Source organism: Phocoena sinus, chromosome 2 (assembly GCF_008692025.1).
Source record: "Phocoena sinus isolate mPhoSin1 chromosome 2, mPhoSin1.pri, whole genome shotgun sequence".
In the NCBI taxonomy this organism is placed as follows: domain Eukaryota; kingdom Metazoa; phylum Chordata; class Mammalia; order Artiodactyla; family Phocoenidae; genus Phocoena; species Phocoena sinus.
Window position 1 is genome coordinate 20066261 of NC_045764.1, and position 27108 is coordinate 20093368.

The window sequence follows — 27108 nt, forward strand, 5'->3', positions numbered from 1 at the left end:
TGAAAAAAAAATGGCACTGTGCTTTTATTTTTTTTCTAGTTCAATATACAACATTGATAACCATTCTCATTAAGCAGACCTTTGTAATTTTACCGGTTGACATGTATGACACTAAGTTACATGATTTATAAGGCCTGCACTAAGTTACATGATTTATAAGGCTTGGCGAAGGAAGAAAGCATTCACGTGTATAGGAATAAAAGGGATGTGAATATTACAGAAACGGTAAATCAGTACACTAATGTACACGTTTAAGATGTGAATCACGAATCTACTGCTGTGGCCAGAACGACCTATACATTGATTCTGAAAGACATTAAAAGTTGCCAGTAAAAGTGGAGAGGGTGTTACAGGGCCCCGGTACTTCCCTCATTTCTGAGAAAAACAGTGTCCCAGCACAAGCATGGTACATGGTAGTGCTCTGCAGCACCAAGCCAGGAAAATGTACAGAGTTTGCTGACATTTAGTTATACTTCCAGTTATAAGCTTAATTTCAGAATAAGGGAGTGGGCTGGTGACCTCTGGAAATCCAGAAAGTGCCTGATGTTGGGAAGTTCCTGCTATCAAAGTTAAATTAACATCACAAATTAACATCATATGACAGTAGGGACTTTTAGAGGCAAGGCTGATGATCAGCCAGGGGCTGAGATCCCCATATCAGACACCCAGAGGTAATTAAAAATATGAAGGTATCGCGGCAAGAACAATTTAAGGAAAAAGAAAAAAGATACTGTGGCAAAGTAGACCGCTAATCAATTTCATCGTAACTATAACTCAGCTTAATAATACTGTGCTAAAGGATCATACACCCGGAGGTTTATATTTAATAAGACCTATATTTAAGGATAATGGGTAAAATAGTGATCTTGAAGAACACAAATCAGGAATAATACAGTTTTGCTATAGTGTTACATAATGTGTTACATAAAATAGATTGCAGGGAGATCTATGTCACAACTGAAAACTAAATTCCAGGCATGATAAGGTGAGACATATTCTGGAATCTGCCCTGTTCTTAGGTAACTGTTAGTTGGTTTTAGCTGTAGAGTTTCCTAAATTAGAACTATTTACAGGTGAAAATGATTTGGTGAAACATTTTTCACAGTGGCTGGAAAGCAGTACCAGAGATGACATAAACTGAAAATACAGGTAGTCAGGGACTTTGAATAAAAAAGGGAAAATTCATAAAAGTCACATGTGTCAAGAAAATAGGGAGATAATGTTGAGGTAATCCCTATGCAACTATAAATTCAAACTCAAGAACTTTTCCTGGGTATACCCAGTTAATTAGAAAGAGTCGAGTCTGGAAACATCCGGATAAGGACCTAGCTCTACAACCCACGCAGGTCTAACAGAATATAACACTATGGTACTTTTAAGGACGAAAGTGACTTGTAGGATTCACGTCTTGATGAACAATTCCTTTGGCTGTTCCATGTATTCTTCTAGATTAATCTCTCCTCTGTCCTCATGAATCCCAACATCTTCGAGGAATACATTCTTTTTGTGGCATCTAATGGAAGGAGGAGAGAGTGGAGGAGGCGAGCCTTTCTTTTTATGGCAGTTTTCTTACAAGTAAGTAGTGTTTCTTTTTAGGGCATCATTGGGTGAAGGTCTTGGCGAGGACTTCTTCATGCTGCTCTAGATGAACGCTGCCGATTCCTACAGCAGGTACCGGCAACGCGGGTCGGCTCACCAGACGGAGCTAGCGTTGGAGCAGAAAAGAAATACAATGACATTTGGACTAGACCAGAGCTCTGCTTAGCTTGTCCAGGGATATGCATGTATTTCTCTGAAGTTGTTTAACTATAAATCACCTTTTTGGAAAATAATGTGTTACATAAAATAGATTGCAGGGAGATCTATGTCACAACTGAAAACTAAATTCCAGGCGTGATAAGGTGAGACATATTCTGGAATCTGTCCTATTCTTAGGTAACTGTTAGTTGGTTTTAGCTGTAGAGTTTCCTAAATTAGAACTATTTACAGGTGAAAATGATTTGAGTGCCATAAACTGGTATCAAGTGACCTGAGTTTTAATCAAAGCAGAATAGAAAGATAAACAGAAGCACAACTGTTCTTCTCCTTGTTTTCCTCTTCCTAAAACGTAACAAAGAATTTGGCCTCCGACGTCTACCAGCTTTGCAGGTGGGCCTGGAATAAGTGTTACTGTAAAACAAGCGAGCTCATCGCTCTCCTCCCCCGGGGCTTGGATACTGACCTTTGGGACAAGAATGCTGAGTAGGCTAACGGGAACGGTAGACGACAGGTAGGTCTTCTACCTTTTCGAGTATAATCATTGTTTTTGTTTTGTTTTTTAACATGATACTAGTAGCTACACATATACATCTTGCTAAACACTCAGAAGTTTAGTCTGAAAAAGGAGCCTAAAACTAGGTTTTATATTTTAGTTTATCTTTAGAAGCTTTGGACTGATAATAGGGGATAAACCTATTTGGTGGCACTCCAATAGGAGAAAAGGGACACACACAAAACACTGCAAAGGAGAAAGAGCTATCACCTTGCAGGCCAGTTGCTTTTCAAACCTTGGAGAAACAAAAAACCAAGCACCCATGTTCTGAGGCTCCTCCTGACTCCAAATAAAATCTATGAAAGAAGAAAGTTCATCTCAGCACCTCAAGTAAATATATACAACATACTACACACACAGACACACTATAGATGCATGTGTGTGCACATACGTACACGTACGTATACTATACATGTTATATGTGTATATAGACACATATACACACATAGTTACATATATACACACACATATCCTCAAGTAAATATATACAACATACTACACACACAGACACACTATAGATGCATGTGTGTGCACATACGTACACATACATATACTATACATGTCATATGTGTATATAGACACATATACACACACATATCCTCAAGTAAATATATACAACATACTACACACACAGACACACTATAGATGCATGTGTGTGCACATACGTACACATACATATACTATACATGTTATATGTGTATATAGACACATATACATACACACATATCCTCAAGTAAATATATACAACATACTACACACACAGACACACTATAGATGCATGTGTGTGCACATACGTACACATACGTATGCTATACATGTTATATGTGTATATAGACACATACACACACATACACACATATCCTCAAGTAAATATATACAACATACTACACACACACACTATAGATGCATGTGTGTGCACATACATACACGTACGTATACTATACATGTTATATGTGTATCTAGACACATATACACACACATACACACATATCCTCAAGTAAATATATACAACATACTACAGACACACTATATATGCATGTGTGTGCACATACACACACATACGTATACTATACATGTTATATGTGTATATAGACACATATACACACATAGTTACATATATATACACACACATACACACATATCCTCAAGTAAATATACACAACATACTACAGACACACTATATATGCATGTGTGTGCACATACACACACATACATATACTATACATGTTATATGTGTATATAGACACATATACACACATAGTTACATATATACACACATACACACACACATATCCTCAAGTAAATATATTATTACCTTTCCAATATGGCACAGTGTTGTCTTTTTTTTTTTGAGAAATGCACAGTCATGTATCCATCACCACAATCATGATACAGAACAATTCTCTAACCCCCAAATATTCCCTCATCCTGACCCTTTGTGCTCAGCTCTTCCTCCCACCCCCAACCTCTGGCAACCACCGATCTTTTCTCTATCCCCGAAGTTTTGCCTTTTCCAGAGCATCAGGTAAGTGGAATCACACAGTATACAGTCTTTTGGTTTGGGCTTCTGTGAATTAGCAAAATCCGTCGGTCATTTTGCCGCTAGCAATAGTTCACTCTCTTTTACTCTTAAGGAGCACGATACTGTAGGGATGCACAATGAGATTGTTTCTTCATTCACCAGTTGAAGGATGTTTTGGCTGCTTCCAGCTTGGGGCAATTATGAATACAGCCACTATAAATATTCACATATGGATTCTTCCTTTCTCTTGAGTAAATACCTAGGAGTGGGACTGCTGCGTGGTAAGGAAACTCTGTGTGTAGCTGCATGAGAAACTGACAAAACTGTTTTCCGGAGTGGCTGTATGAGTTTGCATTCCCACCAGCAGTGGATGAAGGTCCCAGTTGCTCTGCATCCTGATCAGTCCTTGATATTGTTTTGTTTTCATTTTAGCCATTCTAATAGGTATGTAGCCATATCTCATTTTGGCGTAATTTGCATTTCCCTATCACTAATCATGTTGATGATCTTCTCATATGGGTATTTGCCATCTGATTCTTTGGTAAAATGACTGTTCAGTTCTTTTGCACCTTTTGAAAAACTGGATTATATGTTTTCTAACTTGAGTTTTCAGAGCTCTTTCAACATTCTGGAGAGTCCTTTGTCAGATATGTTTTTACAAATATTTTCTCCCGGTTTGTGGCTTGTCTTTTTTATATTCTTTGCAGTGCCTTTTGCAGTGCAAAAGTTTTTCATCTTGGTAAAATCTACTTTTTCTTTTCTGGAACGTGCTTTTGGTGTTATGTCTAAGCACTTCTTGCCTAACCCAAGGTCAGGAAGATTTTCATCCACTTCCTTCTAGAAGTTTTATAGTTTTACATTGAGGTCTATGATCAACTTTGAGTTAATTTCTGTATAAGGTGCACATAGATATCTAATCATTCCAGCCCCATCTGTTGAAAAGGCTTATCTTTTACAATTATACCGGATATATCATAAACGATTGTATAGCACTGATTCCCTCCAAACTCAAGAAATTCGATGTCTTATACAAAAGTGGGGGAGAACGAAAGGGACACCCAAAAGGACACCAAAAAAGACATAGAGACATTGGCTTCAGTTGTATTACTTTCATATCTCCAGATTCCATGAGATTCAACTTTCTAATAACTCTCACTGCTCCAGTACCATCTTTTTATTTGAGATAGTTCAAATAGGTTTCAGGTAACTTAAAACCAAAAAAGCCTAATAAGAAGGACCCTTTACCTCTAACATGTTTGTATTTGCTCATCTCTTCCTGCAGCGAATCGAGTGGGAAAGGGCAGAGTTCTTCCATTCGGATGATGGCAAAGTCATGCTTCCTGGCCTCCAAAGATTCTCTTTGCTTCAGCAGGGCATAGAAATGTTTGCCGCAGCAGAACACTAAACTCTTAACCCTGTTGGGTAGAAAAGGGACAGTGAGGCGGGGGAGAAATATCTTAAAGTAAGAACTGTAGCAGAAGAAAGGGGGAGACCACAGAGATTTAAATGCTTCACCACTGAAGCAGCAGGGGCGTTGTAGTGGGGTTCACTCATGCTGTGCCCTGCCCAACCTTCTTGAGCAACATATGCCTCCAAAATTCACTCTTCTGTGCATATTCTAACTCCTACCCCATGAACTTAAAGGACTTATATAAGGATAGAGAAGATTTGGGTCGCTTGGTTCACTTAACATGAACTAGTTTTCCCACTCACTACAAATCTACTGCAGAGTATGAAAACAGAGCTCCACATCAGATTACTTTTTTGGATCCACAGATGAATCACCAATGACTGGTTTGAATGCTGTTCCTGGTGCCATTTCTTGAAGAGTTGACACAGCTGCCTAAGGAGGGGGAGGGGGAGAAAAAAGCCACAAATCTATCAACCAAGGGCAAGGACCTAAAGATGCTTTTATTTATCAGGGATCTTTCCCAAAAACTAGTATCAAAATTCTCTCCTGGGACTATAAGTAAACATATGTACTATTAAACAAAATATCTTTCCCAAAAGTATCTGTTCTGTATACTTCAGAATAAAATATTTTTCTGAGGTTACATAAGATCGCCTTTTGCTTGGTGCCACAATAAATTTTAACAGTCAAAATTTCAGTGTGGGGGACTTCCCTGGTGGCACAGTGGTTGAGAATCTGCCTGCCAGTGCAAGGGACACGGGTTCAAGCCCTAGTCCGTGAAGATCCCACATGCTGCGGAGCAACTAAGCCCGTGCACCACAACTACTGAGCCTGCGCTCTAGAGCCCAAGAGCCACAACTACTGAGCCCACGCGCCTAGAGCCCGTGCTCCGCAACAAGAGAAGCCACCGCAATGAGAAGCCCGTGTACCGCAACGAAGACCCAACGCAGCCAAAAAAAAAAAAAAATTTGCAGTGTGATGACTCAACTTTATTATCAATAAAAACTACACCTTAACTTTTTGGAATTGGAATCAGAAACAACATTTTATAGAATTTATATTGTGAACCGGAATAGCTGAGGTAGGGCAATTATTTCTGTCTTTAGGATTTTGACTATAATTTATAAATGAAACAGAACAAGTAGGAAAAACATATGAATATTTCCACGATGAAAAGAAATTTTATTACTGAGCCCAATTTAAAAAAATACTTGGGAATTCCCTGGCAGTCCAGTGGTGAGGACTCAGTGCTTTCACTGCCGAGGGCCCAGGTTCAATCCCTGGTCAGGGAACAAAGATCCTACAAGCTGCGTGGTGCGGCAAATAAATACTTGTTGCAAAGAACTTAAAGTATAAAACTGATGAAGCCAAGGTGAGGGATTTGATCCCTTTTGCTATCATCTAGTTAGTTTCCCTATAGTCCAGCCCCAAATGGGTATATGACATTTAGACTAGGCCATTGAGGGCAGCCACACTGATGCTGGGATATTGTACATAACCTAAAAAATTAATATTAGCTATTCAGCTATGCATATTAGTAAATAATGTGTGATAGAGGCAATTTTTCTCCCTTCTGAACCAGAGCCTTTTGTCAGTCCCCACTTCCTACAGCAGGAATCAAAAGGTTCAGAGTTCAGAGTTAGGTGGGAAACTGGGGTAGGATTTTGGTACCACTTGACAGACAAACTCCCTGTACCCCTGAGTCATGTCTGCTACATGGCAAGTCATCTCTGAGTGGGCCATGGATAGACAAGGCTGGCTATTATATTCTGCTAGATCACTTGTACCAATAATCCAATTTTCAGGAAGAAATCAGAATTCAATACTGGTTGTACTGACTTTCCATTAACAAAAGGACTTACATGTTTAATGAAAATATTTGACTACTTAATAAGAGTAGTTCTTCACTTGAAAGTCTATAAGATAGCTGTTGATATTTTTTAAGCTCCCCAAGGAAGGCTTCACTTATTTAATAAGTTGTATATTAGACTTGGGGAGAGGGGTGGAGCATTAGGGCCAGAAAATGAACTCATTTTCAGTTTCAAACAGCAAAAGAAATTCTCAACAAAACTTCTAATAGTTCACTCAATACCTAATAATATACATGCATTTTATTTAATATCATTGCACTCCTTTTAGTTATGATTGAGAGAGCAGGTGACAATGTTAGGGATACAATGAAAGTTGGGTTCAAGAATCCCAGATCAGGACTTCCCTGGTGTTCCAGTGGTTAAGACTCTGCCTTCCAATGCCGGGGGTGCAGGTTCGATCCCTGGTCAGGGAACTAGATCCCACATGCCGCAACTAAGACCCAGAGCAAAATTATAGTAACTTTACATTTTGACTTGGCTCCTTTCACATTGCTGTTTCAAAATATCGGTGTCAAGACAGCTCCATCAGAAAGATGGTGTAAAGGGACTGAATTTGTTTGTCTTGAATGTCCCATGATGCTCATGAAACCATCTCAAAATTCATAAGGTTGTTCACAGAGAGAATAAGCAGACCAAACAAATGAACTTTCAGCCATTGGTGAAAGAACTTGAAGTGCATTTCCTCATTATTGACCCCTGAGGCTGGGGTGAGACAGGTGAGGGGCCTGGAGAGCAAAATTTAAGGGGGCACTCACTCTGGGATCACTCAAGTACCCTTGACCGACTGTGAGAACAAGGGTCACCTTACTCCCCTGCAGATGCTAGAAACGCCAAAAAAGGCAACCGGTGAAGGCAAATCACTGGCAGCTTCCCTCGACACCCCTCACTTCCAAATACATGTTCTCTAACCTTTGTGAGAAGCACAAGGTCATCTCAAACAGCCAAGTCCTAAATGACTTAGATCACCTCAGCAGTGGCAACCAAATAAATGCAGAGGTTTTTCGAATGTTAATCCTAATTCAGACTCTCATACAAAACTGACAAAAATTATAGCAGGTGGGATAAATATATGCTCAGCAGTGTTTCTTACCTTGAACTCTGCCACTTGAAAACTAGCATATTTGTGTGATTTAAAAAAACATGTGCGCTTAACACTTAGTTCTGGTAAACCAAGAGAAAATATACTCTTGTAAAGCCAGGTAGTGATAAGCTATATTGTTACAATGTTTGAAACGGAGTCTACCGGTGATAAATCATTTAACAGAAAAAGTCTAAATAAAAGTCAATGACTAAAACCACTCATTTTCATCAAAGTACTTTCAATTCCCAACTTGCAACTATCAACATAGCAGTGCTGAGACCATTTGGACTTTGAAACTTTTCCTGAAAGATTATTTCTGCTCAGACTGGGATGCCAGGGTTATAATATGTGCTATGCCTGTCCTTCGTGACAATGAAACCGAGAGCGACTTAGATTTCTAGTTATTCTTGAAAGGTTAAAAAAAGAGAAAAAGGGAGAGACAAAGCAGCATGGCCAACTAAAACCAAAGAGATGCTTCTGTCATTTGCATCTACAATCAGATACAGAAAAGAGACGAAAATGCAGGGGAAAAAAAATGACAGGAGAAAAAAGACTAATAACCAGCTTTTTCTACTTACAGGGAGTCTGAGCAACATCTTCGGAGAAGCAAGGATGAGGGGCTTCCTGAAGTTCCGGACCATCTGTCTCCGTAGCAGGTGAAAGTACTGGGCGGGCGTGGAGGGGTGAGCCATGCACATGTTCACGGTATCCCCGTCCACGCCCTCCTCCACGCTGTCACACATCTAGGAGGGAAGTGAGAGGAAGGGCAGACAGTCGGGTCATCTCATTGCATCCTAAGGGCACAGGCTATCCTAAGGGGGACACGGGGCTCTTGATGAGCAGGAAAAGAGATGTGTCTCTTCATTACAGAAAAAGACCAGAAGGTAAATTTATGACCCGTGAAGAATTCACCAGAGGAGAAGCCTAATGGCTCCCCATCGGCCAAGTCTGTGTGTTTTAATGTGGTTCTTTCCAAACACAGCTGACTGCAGGAAGCATGTGGAGGTGGGGACTTCCCTGGTGGTCCAGTGGTTGGGACTTGGAGCTTTCACTGCCAAGGGCCCGAGTTCTATCCCTGGTCAGGGAACTAAGATCCCACAAGCCATGTGGCATGACCAAAAAAAATTAAAATTAAAAAAAAAAAAGCATCTGGAGGAGACTTTTTGAAAAGTACAGATGCTGATGACTGTGGAGTGAAGATGTTGGAAGAATGCACTATCTGAATCTCACTCTCCTGATGGAGTAAATGTAAGTATAGTTTGTTTCAGAGACAAGAACGAGAGCAGCTAACGAGGTTGAAAAATCGAGGGCAAGGAATGAAATCTCAGAAGATCCTGCTGGGACAGAAACTTGAGGCATGTCTCCTAACCCTTATCGAGAAGCAGTACAGAGGAAAGTAAGTGAGTTGACAAAATCCTGAGATTTTTACTGGGCTCCTCCAATGTGGTGACAGGGTGTGAGTGGCACCCTGGGTAAAAAAAGGCAAAATCTAGGGCTGAAGCCCCCGCAGAATTCAGTGGAGGCAGATGGGGCTGCCAGGCTTGCCGCTTCCAGGGCCAGGACATGCCAAGGAAAGAGAGGCCCACGGAAGTAATACACAGCCCTGACCAGGGAGTGGACCCTTGTATGGGCTTAGCTATTGAATCTCAGAAGGGACACCGGAATTTAGCAAGAAAAACCCTCTGTCCAGCAGAGCTATGTCCTCCCACACCATGTCCTCAGGCTTCATGTACTGGAGGCTATTCTCAACTGTTGTTCTAAGAAGGTAAATTGGTACCAAATGGGAAGGAAAATTAAGGGGAATTCACCCACACCCTCTCAGGGAAACTATACAGTTTTGAAGAATTGCCCTAAATAATCAAAGACAAGATGAAATAAAATGATATAGCAACAATGTAAATATTATACAGCCCCTTATAACTTTTTATAAGAGGGGGACAAAAAGAAAGGAACATAGCAGGCAAAAGGCAGCCAATTTTAACAAAAGACATAAGTATTGGCAAGGATGTGGAGAAAAGGGAGCCCTTGTACACTGTTGGTAGGAAAGTAAATTGGTATAGTCACTATGGAAAAACAGCATGGAGGCTCCTCAAAAAATTAATAACGGAATTACTGTATGATCCAGAAATTCCACTTCTGAGTATTTAACCAAAAGAACTGAAATCAGGATCTCAAAGAGGTATTAGCACTCCATGTTCATTGCAACAGTACTCATGATAGCCAAGATGTGGAAACAACCTAAATGGTCATCTATGGATGAATGGAAAAGGAAATGTGCTATGTGGTATATAGGTATTTTCATCTATATATGTAATATTACTCAGCCTGTTCAAGGAAGGAAATCCTGCACTTTGCAGTAACACAGATGAGCTCTGAGGACATTATGCTAAGTGACGTACAGATACTGCACAATTCCAGTTATATGAGCAATCTAAAATAGTCAAACTCAGAGAAGCAGAAAGCAGAGCAGTGGTTGCCAGGGGCAGGGAAGGGGAAATGGAGAGTTGCTAGTCAAGGGGTATAAGGTTTCAGTTATGTAAGATGAATAAGTTCTAGAGATCTGCTGTACAACATAGTAGCTACAGTCAACAGTATTGCAATGCACACTTAACAATCTGTTAAGAGGGTAGGTCTCATGTTAAGTGTTCTTACCACAATTTTAAAAAACAACACTGTTTTAAAGGGCAGATAGTCATAAAGATTACACAATAGAATTAGATAAGAAAGGTGAGTGCAATGCCAAGAAAACCAAGTGAGAACCAAACTCAACCACTACAGATCTAATAAATAAATAAGAAACATCAAGAAGCAGAACAGACAGGATGAAAAAGAAATGGCAGGGGGCTTCCCTGGTGGCTCAGTCGTTGAGAGTCCGCCTGCCGATGCAGGGACGCGGGTTCGTGCCCTGGTCCGGGGGGATCCCACGTGCCGTGGAGCGGCTGGGCCCGCGGGCCGTGGCCGCTGGGCCTGCGCGTCCGGAGCCTGTGCTCCGTGGCGGGGGAGGCCACAGCAGTGAGAGGCCCACGTACCGCAAAAAAAAAAAAAAGAAATGGCATGAACAAAGAGCTTGAGATAATCACAGTGAAAGAAGATGAAGTAAGCAAGTGCTTATAAACAGCAAACACTCTTCACTTTACATATTGATATATGAATTCTTTTGCAGGGCTAAAAATAAAATCAGTAGTGTAAACAAAGAGCTTGAGGTAATCCCAGTGCAAGCACAGGAAATGATAATAATAAAAATAATAAACAGCAAACATATAAATGTGGATTACTGTTCTAAGCATTTACATATATTGACCCTTTATGCCTCACAGTAATCCTGTGAAGTAGGTTTGAGAAAATTATTAACATGGACTTGGTAATTTTAATGCATATGTAGATGGTCCTTTCAAAACCCTGGCAACTTGCTTCCTTGAACTCCTGTCCTCCAATCACTCTGTCCTCCATCCTACCTCAACAACTCATTTCCATGGCTACATCCTGGTTTCACTGACAGGGATCTCTCCATAAGCTCTACTTTATCCATTCCACTCTGACCACCACTTCCTACCTTTCTAGCTCAATTCCCGTTAACACTTTGACTCCATCAATCCTTCGGCCTCATCAATACCACCAACATATTGATCCTATCACCTTTTCACTGGCCTTCACCCTTCACATCTCCTCCCTCCTCCTTACTTAAGCTAAATTCCATAGTCAATCATTATAATCATTCTTTTGCATACACCCTTAACTCCCTTGACATTTTTTCACTCCAAACCACAAGCCAAGTTAATCTCAACTTTCCATCTGTCCCATTTCTGAAACTATGCAGGAATGAAGCTGGAGAAAACACGAAATCACACTGATGGATCTCACTTTAAAATCTTGACCAAGAATCTTAAGTGGGCCCTCAGTGCTCTTAGACTATTATCTTCTATTTCCCTAATTCACTCATTCTCCTCCTCTTCCAGATGACTATTTCACAGCTTTAACCCAGGATCTCCTCCTGCATCATCACTCTCGGCTAATGACCCAAGAGTATCTCCTCAGGCCTTCACCACAACATCTACCATGTTCTATCATCTGCATCGAATTCTCTGCCTTCTGGTTATTACCATAGAGGAAGCTGCCATGCTGCTGTCTAGAGCTGATCCGATCCCTTGTGCAGTGGACACCAGCCCATCCTGCTCTCTCAAGGCCATCACTCCAGTCATTCTACTCTCTCTCCTACGTCAATATTTTCTTCTCTACTGGATCATTCCTGTCAGCATACAAACATGTTGTTATTTCTCCTATCTTTAAAACAAAGGCAAGGGCTTCCCTGGTGGCGCAGTGGTTGAGAGTCCACCTGCCGATGCAGGGGACGTGGGTTCGTGCCCCGGTCCAGGAAGATCCCACATGCCGCGGAGCGGCTGGGCCCGTGAGCCATGGCTGCTGAGCCTGCACGTCCGGAGCCTGTGCTCCGCAATGGGAGAGGCCACAACAGTGAGAGGCCCACGTACAGCAAAAAAAATAAATAAAAAAAAAGAAAAAAGCAAGCAAAAAGAACCTCTCTTGGTGCAAATTTCCCACTTCCTTGTTCTATTTGCAGCAAAACTTTTCAAAAGAGTTAAACTTTCCTCCTTCCATATACTCCTAATACCACTCCACCTAAGCAAACTGCAGTTACCGACCACCAAATGAACCCTTTATTGCTAAATCCAACGGCTAATTCTCAGTCCTATCCTGATTTGGCCTTGATACGTCCTCCTTCTTAACATGTATCCTTCACTTGCTTTCTAGGACCTTCCTCCAGCTTCACTGGTTGCTCCTTCTCGGCCTCCTGTGTTCTCCTTCCCTGCAGCCTCTAACTGCTGGGCTATCCCAGGGCTCAGTTGGGGGGCAACTTCTCTTCTCTAGCTGTACTCATTCTTTGATAATTTCCATCCAGTTTCATGACTTTAAATATCATCTAGAAACTGATGACTCCCAAACTGTATCTCTTGTATCCTCATTCCTATATTTCTTTGAAAAACTGTAGTTTTGTATTTCACAGCTAGTTCTTTAATTTACCTCCAATTTATTTCTGTAATCTAATTTTTATGAAATGATTTCTCTGTCATTATCTACTAACCAACCAGTTATATCCATTTATCTAGCTATTGTTCTATCTACCTATCTACTAATCTATCACCTTTCTATATATTTTATCGGCCTGTATGCTAAGATAATTAATGATATTCATGTACTTAGGGTGATGTGTACTGATGTCTCCATTTACTTTCAAATGCATCCAAAAATTATATGGATTTATGGATAGAGGGATGGCAGATGAATAGATACATGATAAAACAAATATAATAAAATATTAACGGTAGAATGTAGCAAGTGGGCATATGAATACTCTCTTGTAAAGTTTTTTCAACTTTTCTGTATGTTTGAAATTTTTCATAATAAAGTATTAGAAATATGCATAAAGAGGCATTGGTAATGATTCTTACCAAAAGATAACAATGGTAATTTCTGGGTTGTTGTTTAACATTTTTTAATGGTCACGAATCATTTTATAAAAATACTATCACTACTTAGATCTGGGGTTGGTCACTGTATCTCTGTTTATAAAAAGCCCCTAGATGACTCCGATGATCAGCTTGACTCAGAAACTACTGATACTTGCCGCATGAGAAGCACTTTCAGGGACTTCCCTGAGTGATCCAGTGGGTAAGACTCCACACTTCCAATTCAGGGGACCCAGGTTCCATCCCTGGTGGGGGAACTAGATCCCGCATGCCGCAACTGAGCCCGCGTGCCGCAACTAAAGATCCCGCATGCTGCAACTAAAAATCCCGCATGCTGCAACTAACTCCCGGCACAGCCTAAATAAATAAATACTAAAAAAAAAGAGAAGAAGCACTTTCATTGCCGTAAAACCGTGACACTAACATGCTTGAGGCATCACGTTTCCAAGGAATATTGATTGACATTGCATTAAATCTGTTTCATTCAAATACTACAATGTCTTATAGTCCAAGGTTCACATTAGGTATTTGCAGGAGGCAGTTCTATTTCAAAGCACCTAGAAAGCAGGGAAACATTTCGTGGAATCCAGAAGGCAGTGGACATACCTGCAAGAAACGCTCTATTCGACAGGATGAGTGCTCTGGTCCAGCCCCGTCGTACCCGTGAGGAAGGAGGACCACGATGCCGCTCTGGAGGAGCCACTTGGCCTCACCTGCAAAGCAGCAGCGGGAGTAAGAACGCCACGACGCAGGTGCAGGACAGCCCGGGGCGACTGGGCGGTGAGACACATGTTAGTTTGTTGCTGGACTCCCCAAAACCATTTTCATTGCACCATTCACTACAACCAAGCACATGCCCCAGGAGACACAGCCCTCCTGCTGACAGAGGACTTACGTGCTCCTCTTAGCAGCTTACTTAACTGCCTAATAGCTGCCATGCCCCAGTGGATGACAGAACAGGCTCCCAACTCTCGGAGTGGGCGGATGCCATGGTACACAGGAGTCTCATAAGCAGTTATGGCCCCTTTTCTGTCATTTGTCCCCGTGAGGCTGGTGCCACACGTCCACTACATACCCATAGGCCAACACCAACCTCCAGAGATGAATGTGTCAAAGATGATCTGGGCACCGTTGAAGAAATCGCCAAACTGAGCCTCCCAGAGGGGCAGTAGGTTAGGGCTTTCGATGCTCATCCCATACTCAAATCCCAAGACGGCCTCTTCCGACAGTGGGCTGTTGCTGACCTAGGGCAAAGGAGGAGAACAGAACCGTCGTGCAGGGAAGATGGGATGTGAATCAGTTAAAGTAAAGCATCATATTGGTACCAACTGCTCAAAAGGGAGGAGGGCCGTGAGGGCAGCTGTGCTTTCATTCATCCCCGCATCCCTTTGAGAGAGGACATCTCCTGCTCTCCATGAGTGATGTGTGTGGGAAAAGTTGGGGCAAACAGAGGAAGACATACAAAAGCTTGGAATATGGGCATTAAAGATTTTCTTGAAGGAGAAGCAAAATTAACTTCTCAGATGCCCCACCTCTGAAGCTGAGAGTAAAATGGTGTCATAAGAGCTTTTTAAAAAAATGTCACAAAACAAAGTGGGGGGAGGGACTTCCCTGGTGGTCCAGTGGTTAAAAATCTGCCTTCCAGTGCAGGGGACGTGGGTTTGATCCCTAGTCGGAGAACTAAGATCCCACATGCCATGGGGCAACTAAGCCCTCATGCTGCAACTACTGAGCCTGCACTCCAGAGCCCACGCTCCACAACTAGAGAGAAGTCTATGCGCTGTAACGAAGAGCCCATGTGCTGCAACTAAGACCTGACGCAGTCAAAAATAAATAAATGAATATTTTAAAAAATCTAGAAAAATGGTATAGATGATCTTATTTGCAAAGTAGAAATAGAGACATAGACATAGAGAACAAATGTATGGATACCAAGGGGGAAAGAGGCGGAGAGGGAGGAATTGGGAGACTTGGATTGACACATATGCATTATTGATACTATGTATAAAATAGACAACTAATGAGAACATACTGCATAGCACAGGGAACTCTACCTAATGCACTGTGGTAACCTAAATGGGAGGGAAGTCCAAAAGGTTGGGGATATCTGTATGTGTATGGCTGATTCATTTTCTTGTGCAGTGGAGGCTAACACAACATTGTAAAGCAACCATACTCCAATAAAAATTAATTAAAAACAAACAAACAAAGGGGCGGAAAGTTACTTGAAAAAGGCCTACCTTTCGGAATCCATTATTCTAATATCCTGTTTGCATGATAAAGCAAAAGAATCATCACCATATGTTAAGATTAAAAAAGCAGAACATAAAATTACATCTCTGAAGAGGCTAAAGAGATGTGACAGTTCAAGGCAGCACAACTCTGAACTGGGTTTGTGGACCAGATGTGTTCATGTCTCAGTGTTAACTTCCTGACTTGGATGGTTGCATTGGGGTAATGTAGGAGAATGACCTAGTTTGTAGGAAATACACATGTAGGGCATCAGGCTGGCAACTTGATGTTTCCATCTGGATGGCTCGGATGTCTCAGAATGAGAAAACGTTCCTTTTGCATTATACATCCAACTTTTTTGTAATTTTGTGTTTGTTTCAACATTTTTCTAAAAAAATTTTTTTAAGTTACTTTTTTTTTTTTTGGCCATGCTGCAAGGCATATGGGATTTTCCCCAACCAGGGATCAAACCCATGTCCCCTGCAGTGGCAGCATGGAGTCCTAACCACTGGACCACTAGGGAAGTCCTTAAGTTACATATTTATAGAATAGTACTTGGCAACAAAAAGGGATAAAATACTGACACATGCTACAACAACGATGGACCTTGAAAACACAATGCTAAGTGAAAGAAGCCAGTCGTAAGAAGCCACATATCTAAGAGTCTGTTTATATAAAAAGGCCAAAATAGATAAATCAATATAAACAGAAAGCAGACGACTGGTTTTCAGGGGCTGAGGGAAGGAAGGAATGGGGTGTGACTGCTAATAAGTATGGGTTTCTTTTAGGGGTGATGAAAATGTTCTAAAATTAGATAGTGGTGATGGTTGCACCACTGCATACACTGAAAACCACTTAACTGTACACATTGAAACGTTGAATTCTATGAGTTTTATCTCAATAAAGCTTTTAATAAAAAAAACTCTGGAAAAAATTTCATCTCTACTATGATTACAGCCATAAAAATGCATGATTTATATGGATGAGTACTCAATGACAACAACAAAAAATGAAAACAGATAATGTATTAGAATGGTGGGATTATGCATAGTTTACCTTTCCTGATTTGTATTTGATTTCAATTATGATCTTTATAAGACATTAACTTGAAAAGAGACACTGTATTTCTCAGATCCATGAGTCTGTTGTCAATGGGATTTGAACTGAGTGCTTTACTTGCACCTCTGCGTCTTTACCTCATTCCCCATCTCCCTTCCTACCCAAGGCTGACACATCCACTCATATTCTAATCCATACCTTTTTTCTGCTTCTTCACTCGGCTCATCACCAAACTCCTTTTTTCTGAACCTCTCCTCACTGGCTTTCTCCTCTTGGCAAATGAACAATCAAAAGCTTAAAAATAAAACAAGAAAGGACTTCCCTGGGGGTCCAATGGTTAAGACTCTGTGCTCCCAATGCAGGGGGCACGGGTTCGATCCCTGATCTGGGAACTAAGATACCGCATGCCACACAGTGCGGCCAAAAAAATAAATTAAAAACAAAAAACAAGGAATATTTCCTTGGCCAGTGCTCTCTAGCTCCTGCTTCCTGTAACAGTCAGGCTTCTAGAAAGAATTATCTAATCTAGTTGTCTCTACCTCCTGAACCCCTGTCTACCCTTCAACTAGTAAAATCTAGCTTCTGCTCTCCCCACTCCACAGAAATAGCTCTAGAGGAGGTCAACCTTGACCTTCCAGTTGCTAAATCCAATGGCCATGTTATTCTTCCTCTTTTCGGATTCCTCCCTCCTTAAGTTCAATGACACAGGGACTCTAAGTTCTCCTCCTGCCTTTCTGGATGCTCTTTTGGGAAAATGCTTCCTCTGCCAGCCCTTTAAAAGTTGTTTTTCCCAGGACCCTATCTGTTCTCATTCTGCTCTCTCAGAGAGATTCTCCCACCCCTGTGGTTTCAAACACTCCTGCACCCTGATGACTTCCAAATAGACATCTAAGACCAGATTCCTTCATTAACTCCAGACATACATATCTAATTACCTGAAATATCTATGTCAAAGTTTAATGCCCAAAACTTAGTCCATCATCTTTCCTTACCACACCTGTTCCTCTCCCTTACTCTTTATTTGGGTAAATGCCATCGTCATATGCAAGCTGTCCTAGTCAGGGAGCTAGGAGGTAAGCAGTACTGGTCTTCTTCACTCCCTACACCTACCACTGAGTCTGATAGCTGTTGTTTTCTGACTAGTTCTCAAATCTTGGCCCCATCTTCCCTCTGCACTGCTATTGCCCTAATTCACAGCTCCAGGATTTCCTGCCTAGATGACTGAGAAGCCTCCTTAGAAATTGTCCTAAGTCTCACCCTTCTTCAGCTCAGGCTTCCAAAGTATCATCAGGAGTGCTGTTTCTAACATGGAAATCTGATCGCCTGTTCAAAATTCCTCCATGGTTTCTCTTCTACGTAACAAAGTCTTTCACAACGTGGGTAGTCCTGACCGGCCCGTCTCTTCCTTTACTTCTGTATCCACTTTGCAGCTTAAACTCCAGTCACATGAAGCTATAGGTAGTTCCCTGAGCATGAGGTCAGGGCCTCTTACTTCACAGCTTATGTATGCACTACTGTGTCCATCTAGAATGTTCTCCCTACATTTACTAGACTAGGCAGTTCCAAATGTCCCTCAAGTCCCAGCTCAAATCTGGCCTCCTCTGTAAAGCTCTTCCTTTTAATTCCCAAGTAACCTAGCTGCCCCTTCTCCTATGCATCTATTGTACCTCATATACTTGTATACCCTTATCTACATTAATTTGTTGAATCTATTAACGCTTTCATTTATTCCAAAAATTATTTAAGATGGCCTGTAAATATAGATAATACACAAAATGATAGTTTAAATGTAAGTGGACAGGGAAGTCCCTGGTGGTCCTGTGGTTAGGACACCATGCTTCTTTTGCAGGGGGCATGGGTTCAATCCCTGGTCGGGGAACTAAGATCCCACATGCTGCGCTGTGCAGCCAAAAGGAAAGTAGGTGGGCAGAAAGAAAATAAATAGATTGACACACCCAACAGGGTTGGGGAAAACATACAACCTGGTACCTACTTTCTTGAGGCTGCCATGGCCTCTACCCCTTCCCAGAAGCCATTATTGATAAGGGAAGGTTGATCGGTTGCAGAATTTTCGATGTACACACAATAAAGATGAGCCACTGCTCAGGGAACTACAACTACTCTCAATACCAAGATCAAGCAGGAGTCCCCCCTAGGGTCTTCATATAAAGGACAAAGTGTTAGGTAATAAATGAAATCTTTGACAGAATCCCCACAACAGATGTGAGACGTTTACTTGGGGCTTTCTAAATAGCAATATTCAAAATTAACTGATACTATATATCAAATCACAAATCAATAAAAGACATTGGGTGGAGAAAATACGAAATGTTTCAGTATCTAGGTCACCAATCTGATACTGATCAAGGAGGGGATTTTAGACTAACTTAAAGAAAAGATGAGTTGCATGTCCTTTAAGTAATTGTCCTGGAAGCTTGCTTTTGACAAAGTGAATTTTTAAAAAAATATTGAGTATTCGGCTTCCCTGGTGGCACAGCAGTTAAGAATCCACCTGCCAATGCAGGGGACACGGGTTCGAGCCCTGGTCCGGGAAGATCCCACATGCAGCGGAGCAACTAAGCCTGTGGGCCACAACTACTGAGCCTGCGCTCTAAAGCCTGTGAGCCACAACTACTGAGCCTGTGTGCCACAACTACTGAAGCCTGCGCACCTAGAGCCCGTGCTCCGCAACAAGAGAAGCCACCGCAAAGAGAAGCCCGCGTACCACAACGAAGAGTAGCCCCCGCTCCCCACAACTAGACAAAGCCTGCACGCAGCAACAAAGACCCAACGTAGCCAAAAATAAATAAATAAAATAATTTATTGAAAAAAACAATCGAGTATCAGTGAACCCAATACTCTCAAATGGCTAGAGTAGGAAAAAAGATGACGCACCACTAATTGTACCTTAAAGGATAATTTCATAAACTCCATGTGCCAGGCACTATGCTAGTTGTTGGAGAAACAAGAACGAAAAGACCCAGGCCCTGCTCTTGACTCTAATGAATCTAACTCAGCAACTGGCACAGAGAAATACATGGCAATGGATACATTCATCAAGCCCGCTAAACCCCAGGGAATAAAGTAACCTTAAGTCAGTGGGTTTTTTTTTTTAAGTTGGCAAGAAATGTTGGCTTATTATCTACATCTTCGACTCACTTTAATGAATTCAGCAACGAGCAGGTTATATAATCAATTTTGGATTGACAAAATGAACACCCATTTGACATTTACGTGATTACAGATAAGTAGCCAGAGGAAGACAGCTCTAGTCTACTCGCTAGTCTGTTACTTCCACTCCAAGTGCATAGACGGGCATTGTCTACCCAGTCGGCATCCCTTGATTTCAAAAAGGACTGAACCCAAAGTTTCCGACATCTGTTTCTAGTTGGTCTAAGAAGCCTGTAGCTATAATCACCAGCACCTGAGGTTTATACTAGATAATAAAACAGCTTACCTCTAGAAACCCCTTTTGATTAGGGTCCATATGGTTCAGGGGGATATAGGTGTCATCGGTCTTCTGGCAAACAACCATTGCGTGCCTCTGGCTAAAAGTTCCACGGCCAACATCTTGGCCACTCAGACGGACATTAAAACCTTAAAGCAAGCAAAAAGGAAAAGAAAAAAATCCAGATTCCCATGAATAACCTAAGTAATAATAAGGCCTGGTGACCCTGAATTCGTATACATAAGCTCATCCTGAGAACTGTCCTTAGGACAATAGATTATCCTTCTTAAAATATACCTGTCCTGGGCTTCCCTGGTGGCGCAGTGGTTGAGAGTCCGCCTGCCGATGCAGGGGACGCGGGTTCGTGCCCCGGTCTGGGAAGATCCCACACGCCGCAGAGCGGCTGGGCCCGTGAGCCATAGCCGCCGAGCCTGCGCGTCCGGAGCCTGTGCTCCGCAATAGAAGAGGCCGCAACAGTGAGAGGCCCGCGTACCACAGAAAAAAAAAAAAAAAATCTGTCCTATATTCAACACTCCGTACTCTAATTAAGAATGAAGAGTCATCATTCGTCCTACAATTTTTAAAGGAAAATGTCTTTCCAATACATCCAGCACTGAGTCCTTTGTTTCCATAGTCTGTTCGCTGATGAAGATTGTCAACATGACATACCAAGATTAAATAATGCTTTCAGGTAAGAAACGTTAACATGTTTGAGAACCCCTCTAGTCAATAAAAACAATACAAGGTAGTTATAACTCAGCAATAACTACAGGCGTCACATATAAGAAATGTCATACAAAGCACCCCCTACCCGCTGTACAGCTACACAGAAATGTCTTACCTTCAGCAAGTAATGAGCCTAGGGCAAGAGCTTCTGCCGTGGCCCAGTCTAACTTTGTTCCATCCATCACTTTTTCCACTCTAGACTGTAAAATTGAATGGGAGGGGAAAAGAAAATTTTAAGAGTTCCCATCCTTTTTCACATTGAGTTCAAAAAATGTAAGGCAACAATGGTTAAGAATCAAAAACATAACATTAAATACAACAGATAGTGCAGAAGGAAACATTGGAGTATGACAGCAAGTACATGACATATGAAAGCAGGCAAAACAAACCGGCACTCTGGTGAGCGGTTAACCGGGCAAACGGATGGGAGGAGGAGACGTCAGGTGGGGGAGAGAGGAACGGTATTGGTAATATTCTATGTCTTCAGCCTGATGGTGAGTACATAGATTGTTTTAATAGTCTCTATACCTATAATAGAAACTTATAAACGAAGTTAGTGTTTTAAAACTAATCCAGAGTTCATCGTGTCTTCATCCAAGTTCAAGAACAATGAAGACCTATATCTCCTTGCTCTCGTCCTGCTTTTAGCGCTGAAAGTCCCACGTTCCAGGAAACCACAGCCAAACCGTGAGAGCTTGTCAATCCATCCTTAACATGAGACAACATGTAAAACCTCAACATGCTTAAGGGTGTAAATGGTTGCCTTTCGGGAGTATGTGTGCTGATTTTTATTTATTTTATTTAAGCCAAACCCCGACCACCTTCCTCAAGATGGAAGTGTCTTCTGCTCACTGCTCAGAAAAACCAAAAAGGGCATTCCTGTATGGCTGTGTTTTTAATAATGTGCATGCAGTACCTGTATATATAATGTATTAATGAATGACTGAAAGAATAAGTGGAGGAAAAATAGAAGTAGATTAAAAAAAAAGAAAGAAAAAAAAATAGAAGTACACAATATTTGAGTTAATTGATGAGCAGTACCAAAACACCGCTAGGAGTGGTTCACAATAAATACTTGCCAAGTGCATTAGCCAGACCAACACCAATTCCTTGCTGTGAGAGATGGACAAACAATACCCAGAGATCCCCGGGCTCCCTACCTGCACGTGCGTCTTCAGAAGGTGACTGTGCATTTGGAGCTCCTCCGGCACCTCCACAGACTTCCTGCCAATAAACCGCAGGAGGTCAAGGGGCACACCTGTGTTCCAGGTGGTGATGCAAGCTTCTGGCTGAACCAGGCCCTGCCAGTGGGCCTGCAGGTTCGTGGCAGGGGGGCTGTAGTGCGCCACGTTAGTTAAATGGCCATTTAACTTCGCGTAGTAGGAGGTTTTGATTTCCGACACCTCCTCCTGGGTCATGAGTCCATTGGCCACAAGGTACTCTGCATACGTGTCGGGGATGCTCTTCCGGGCTCTGTCCAAGGAAAAGGGAAACAAAAATCAATATGATTTGTAAAAATCAAAGAGACAGATACAGGAATTCCTTGGCGGTCCAGTGGTTAAGACTCGGGCTTTCACTGCCGTGGACCCAGATTCGATCTCTGGTCAGGGAACTAAGATCCCACAGCCATGCAATGAGGCCAAAAAAAAAAGGAGAGACAGAAGCAGTTATTGTCAAAGGTATTCTGGAGTGTCATCACTATAAAAATGCATACGGGAAATGTCTTGGGACTAGATAGAGGGGGTGCTTGTACAACACTGGAAATGCACTAATTCACACTGAATCATTCACTTTAAAATGGTCCATTTTAGGGAATTCCCTGGCAGTCCAGTGGTTAAGACTCCACACTTCCACTGCAGGGGGCACGGGTTCAATCCCTGGTCGGGGAGCTAAGATCTCATGCACCCCATGGTGTAGCCAAAAAATAAAAGGTCCATTTTATGTCATGTGACTTTCACTCCAATAAATTTGTTTTTTAAAGGCAGTGGTGAGTAACCACCTCTTTCAGGCAAGCAAGTGAAAACAAATTTATCTTTTTTTTTCTTTTTTTAAATTTATTTATTTATTTGTTTTTGGCTGCGTTGGGTCTTCGTTGCTGCCTGTGGGCTTTCTCTAGTTGCAGTGAGCAGGGGCTACTCTTCGTTGCGGAGCGTGGGCTTCTCATCCTAGTGGCTTCTCTTGTTGAGGAGCATGGGCTCTAGGAGCACGGGCTTGAGTAGTTGTGGCACACGGGCTTCAGTAGTTGTGGCTCTAGAGCGCAGGCTCAGTAGTTGTGGCACACGGACTTAGTTGCTCCACTGCATGTGTGATCTTCCTGGACCAGGGCTCGAACCCGTGTCTCCTGCACTGGCACGTGGATTCTTAACCACTGCGCCACCAGGGAAGCCCACAAATTTACCTTTATGAGCTTTTGTCTACAGTCAGGCAGAAGTAATGAGTAGTAGAGTTTTCTTACAAACTGTTAATTCTGGACAGTTATTTACAAGGCTGACTTATATTGTCTACCTATTCTGCATCCCTTTATTTCAAAAAGGATTGAACCTATAAGTTGCCGACATCTGTTTCAGGTTGCTTGAAGAAGCCTGTAACTATTCAGCATCCGGGTTTTACAACAATAGAAATAACGATGATGCTACTCATTCGCTTAATACGTTAAACTTACAAGTCTGGTCACATTGATCATTATATTTAATCCTGAAAAAAGTGAGAGGTAGACAGGATATATTTTTAAAAGCAGAGTCCTGAGTCACATCAAGTCATTCAGGTGCTAAGTTCAAAGCTAAACGGAGAAACCAGATTTGTTCTTCCAAGGGCAGTCTGCTACCCACGACCAGAAACGCCCATAAAATATCACCAAGTTTATTCCTCTGCTTTAATTTATGTCTATGAGGAAATAAAGCAGGAAAGAGGGATCTACTTTACTTTCTAGCATCTGAGAAGGAAATCCTGGTACTTCCCTGGTGGTCCAGTGGCTAAGACTCCATGTTCCCAATGCAGGGGGCCCAGGTTCGATCCCTGGTCCGGGAACTAGATCCTGCGTGCCGCAATCAAGACCCGGTGCAGCCAAATAAATAAATACATAAATAAATAGGAAATCCCAAAGTAACACGCTCCTCTCCATCACGTGAACCTTCTGACTTGGCACTGTCCCACAGAAATATAACACAAGCCAATGTGTAATTTAAAATTCCCCTGTGGTCACATTAGAAAAGGTGCAAGAGGTGGAATTAATTTTAATCATATATTGATTTAACTCAATATACCCAAAATATTGTCCCTTCAATACCTAATCAATATAAAAATTATTATCAAGATCATTTATACTCTTTTTTTCACACTAAGTCTTTGAAATCTGGTGTATATGTTACGCTCCCAGCACATCTCCTTCAGGAGTTGGCACATTTCAAGTGTCCAACAGCCATTTATGGCTCGAGGCTTCCACATTGGACAGTGTAGTTCAGAACTTCGTTAAAATCCATCATGTAACCTCTTGTCAAGGCACAAAGTAGGTCCACGTCTATAGTTTGCAGAGGTGAATCACGGAGGTTCTGTTTCTGCTCCTGTCAATGTCGCACTGAGCAGCTTCGGGCAAGGCTCTGCCTACGTCTTCTGTTCAGTCCTCCCTCTGCTAAGTGAGGGGGTGAAGTTGCCCTTTGTCTATTCATTGAGGAAATATGTAGAGTTGGAAGAACATGGGGCGCTTTCCTGTGACCCATAGGATGACCATCCCAGTGTGCCCAGGTCTGTCCCAGTTTGAGCATTGAAAGTTTCATGTCCCAGACACACTGGGAAAGCTGGTCGCCCTACCGGAGAGTGTCTAACACAAATAATAATGTGAGCACTGTGGGGGAAAGGGCACATCGCATGACGGTTCATCCTTGTACCTGATGATCTGGTACATGACCGGGTTGGTGAAGAAGGGCTCGTCCAGTTCGTTGTGGCCCCACTGCCTGTAGCACAATAAGTCAACAATCACATCCTTCCGGAATTGGCGCTGGTATTCAAACGCCAGTCGCGTGGCCCGGACCACTTCCTCTGGGCTGTCTCCATTGACGTGGATGATGGCGCAGCCCACAAGCTTCCCTGAGGCAGAGGAGCTGGAGATGAGACCAGCTAGTCAACCCATGAACCTACCCCCAAGTCCTGTTGCCCGCATGGGGAGACAGCCCTTGTCCTTAGGGGTAGTTTGGCTTGGGTGTTAAGAACCTGCACTTTGGGAGTTCCCTGGTGGCCTAATGGTTAGGATTCTGGGCTTTCACTTCCGTGGCCTGGGTTCAATCCCAGGCCGGGGAACTGAGATCCTGTAAGCCACATGGTGAGGCCAAAACACAACCCGCACTTTATGAAAAAAAAAAAAAAAGAACCTGCACTTTAGAGGCCAGGTGACAAGTCCCAGCTCTGTGTGATCCTGGTAACGTTATGAATCTCAGTCTCCTTGTCTGTAACACTGGGATAATAGCTCTTACCTCTTAGTGATGTCCTAAAGAGGCAACGAGTTAATGCATATAAAGTGCTTAACAGAGCCTGGTACATCACAACTGATACTTATTTGTTATTATCATCGTGACTATTATCTTTCTTCCTGAGATAAAAGGGTCATTAAAGGATGTATCCAAGAAAAAAATGGATTTTCTCCAAAGAGAAGACTGAGAATGAATTTTCAAATCTCTACCTAACTAATTACAAAAAATTCATATAGGTAGCCCCAAAAGGCGTCCAGGCCAGGCTCTAGATATAAAAACAGAACAGTTCTTACCATCTAACAGTTCTGGAAATTCTGTGAAATAGGGAATGAATAATAAAAAGCCCTGTGTTTCTTTGAATACTACTAGTTTCCACAGGTTAAAACAAGCTGACTTTGCTTCTTCACATCTGATTTCCAACCAGACCACTTGGCCAAGTTTACCGGTTGAACATATCCTCTTTGACTGTGATCCTGGGTACTCCAAATCTGATTATCTTAAAGACAATTGCTCTAGCTGTACTAACTGTGTTATCTCTGGATTCCAGCAGATCATTCAACTAGATACTTAAGCATTTTGAGATTGCACCCTCTAAATTCTACTCTTGTTTTATTTCCTTGGATTTTAAGATCACACTCAGACTTTTAAAGGAATATTAACAACACTGTTGGTGACCACTGGCCATATCTGATCCAAAATTTAAAATGGGACCAGCAGTGAGGCTCACTGTTCTGAGTGAACTAGAAGTTTCTCCAGGAATTCCTTGTCTGACTCCACAGCATCAACTCTTCCCTGTGTTACATACCGATGTCACTACAGTATAAGGAAGACCTTCCTCTTTCTGCAGGAGTGGTGTAACCCAGCTGGTTATTGACAATCAAATGGACACTCCCACCAATTCTGAATGCGGATATTAGAGAGTGTAAATGTTTCAGGAACAATCCCTTGACCACAGAAAGAAGCATCACCGTGAACCTAGATCATGGGGGAGAAAAAAAGAAAATGAACGTAAGGGATGGAGAAATTTAGGTTTTCAATAGTAACAGGAATAAAAACAACCATGCTCTCACTGCTCCCCTGCCCTCCTAAAAATCTGCCGGTTATAGGATTTCCTAGAATGGTTAGGCTGATCTCAAGCAGCTTTCAAAGATGCTAAATCAGCCCTTTTCCTCCTGCAGCCACCACCAGTTGACCTATTCCTTCCGCCCCACATCATCACCTATACCCATCACTTCTCACATGCCCGTCAACACGCTAGTGTTCACAGCAGCACCACAGAAGGGTGATTGGAGGTGTAGAAGGAAAATCAACTCTAGTAAAGCAATCATGAAAACAGCCTGCAAGACACTAAGACCAATGCACAGCTTCGAACTCTCACTCTTCCCCAATCATTTTCCCCAAAAAACGAGACTGCGTTTAGCTCACATCACCTCAATCCCACTGGGTGTATTAGCCACCACTGTGAACATAAATGAGAATGATGTGACAGCAAAGACAGGAG

The 27108-nt window shown here is 42.1% G+C and overlaps 1 protein-coding gene across 1 annotated transcript in view; it reads right to left on the bottom strand.

Annotated features, from left to right (window-relative positions):
• Positions 1-27108, bottom strand: part of DHTKD1 (dehydrogenase E1 and transketolase domain containing 1) — a 53737-nt gene continuing 26629 nt past the window's right edge. Inside the window, 13 exon segments of the mRNA XM_032624493.1 lie at positions 1-1705; positions 2522-2607; positions 5079-5248; positions 5594-5676; positions 8775-8939; positions 14286-14392; positions 14773-14923; positions 20428-20567; positions 21260-21344; positions 22305-22617; positions 25029-25227; positions 26413-26516; positions 26518-26582. Coding sequence (XP_032480384.1) covers positions 1601-1705; positions 2522-2607; positions 5079-5248; positions 5594-5676; positions 8775-8939; positions 14286-14392; positions 14773-14923; positions 20428-20567; positions 21260-21344; positions 22305-22617; positions 25029-25227; positions 26413-26516; positions 26518-26582 — 1773 coding nt within the window. The 3' untranslated portion in view covers positions 1-1600.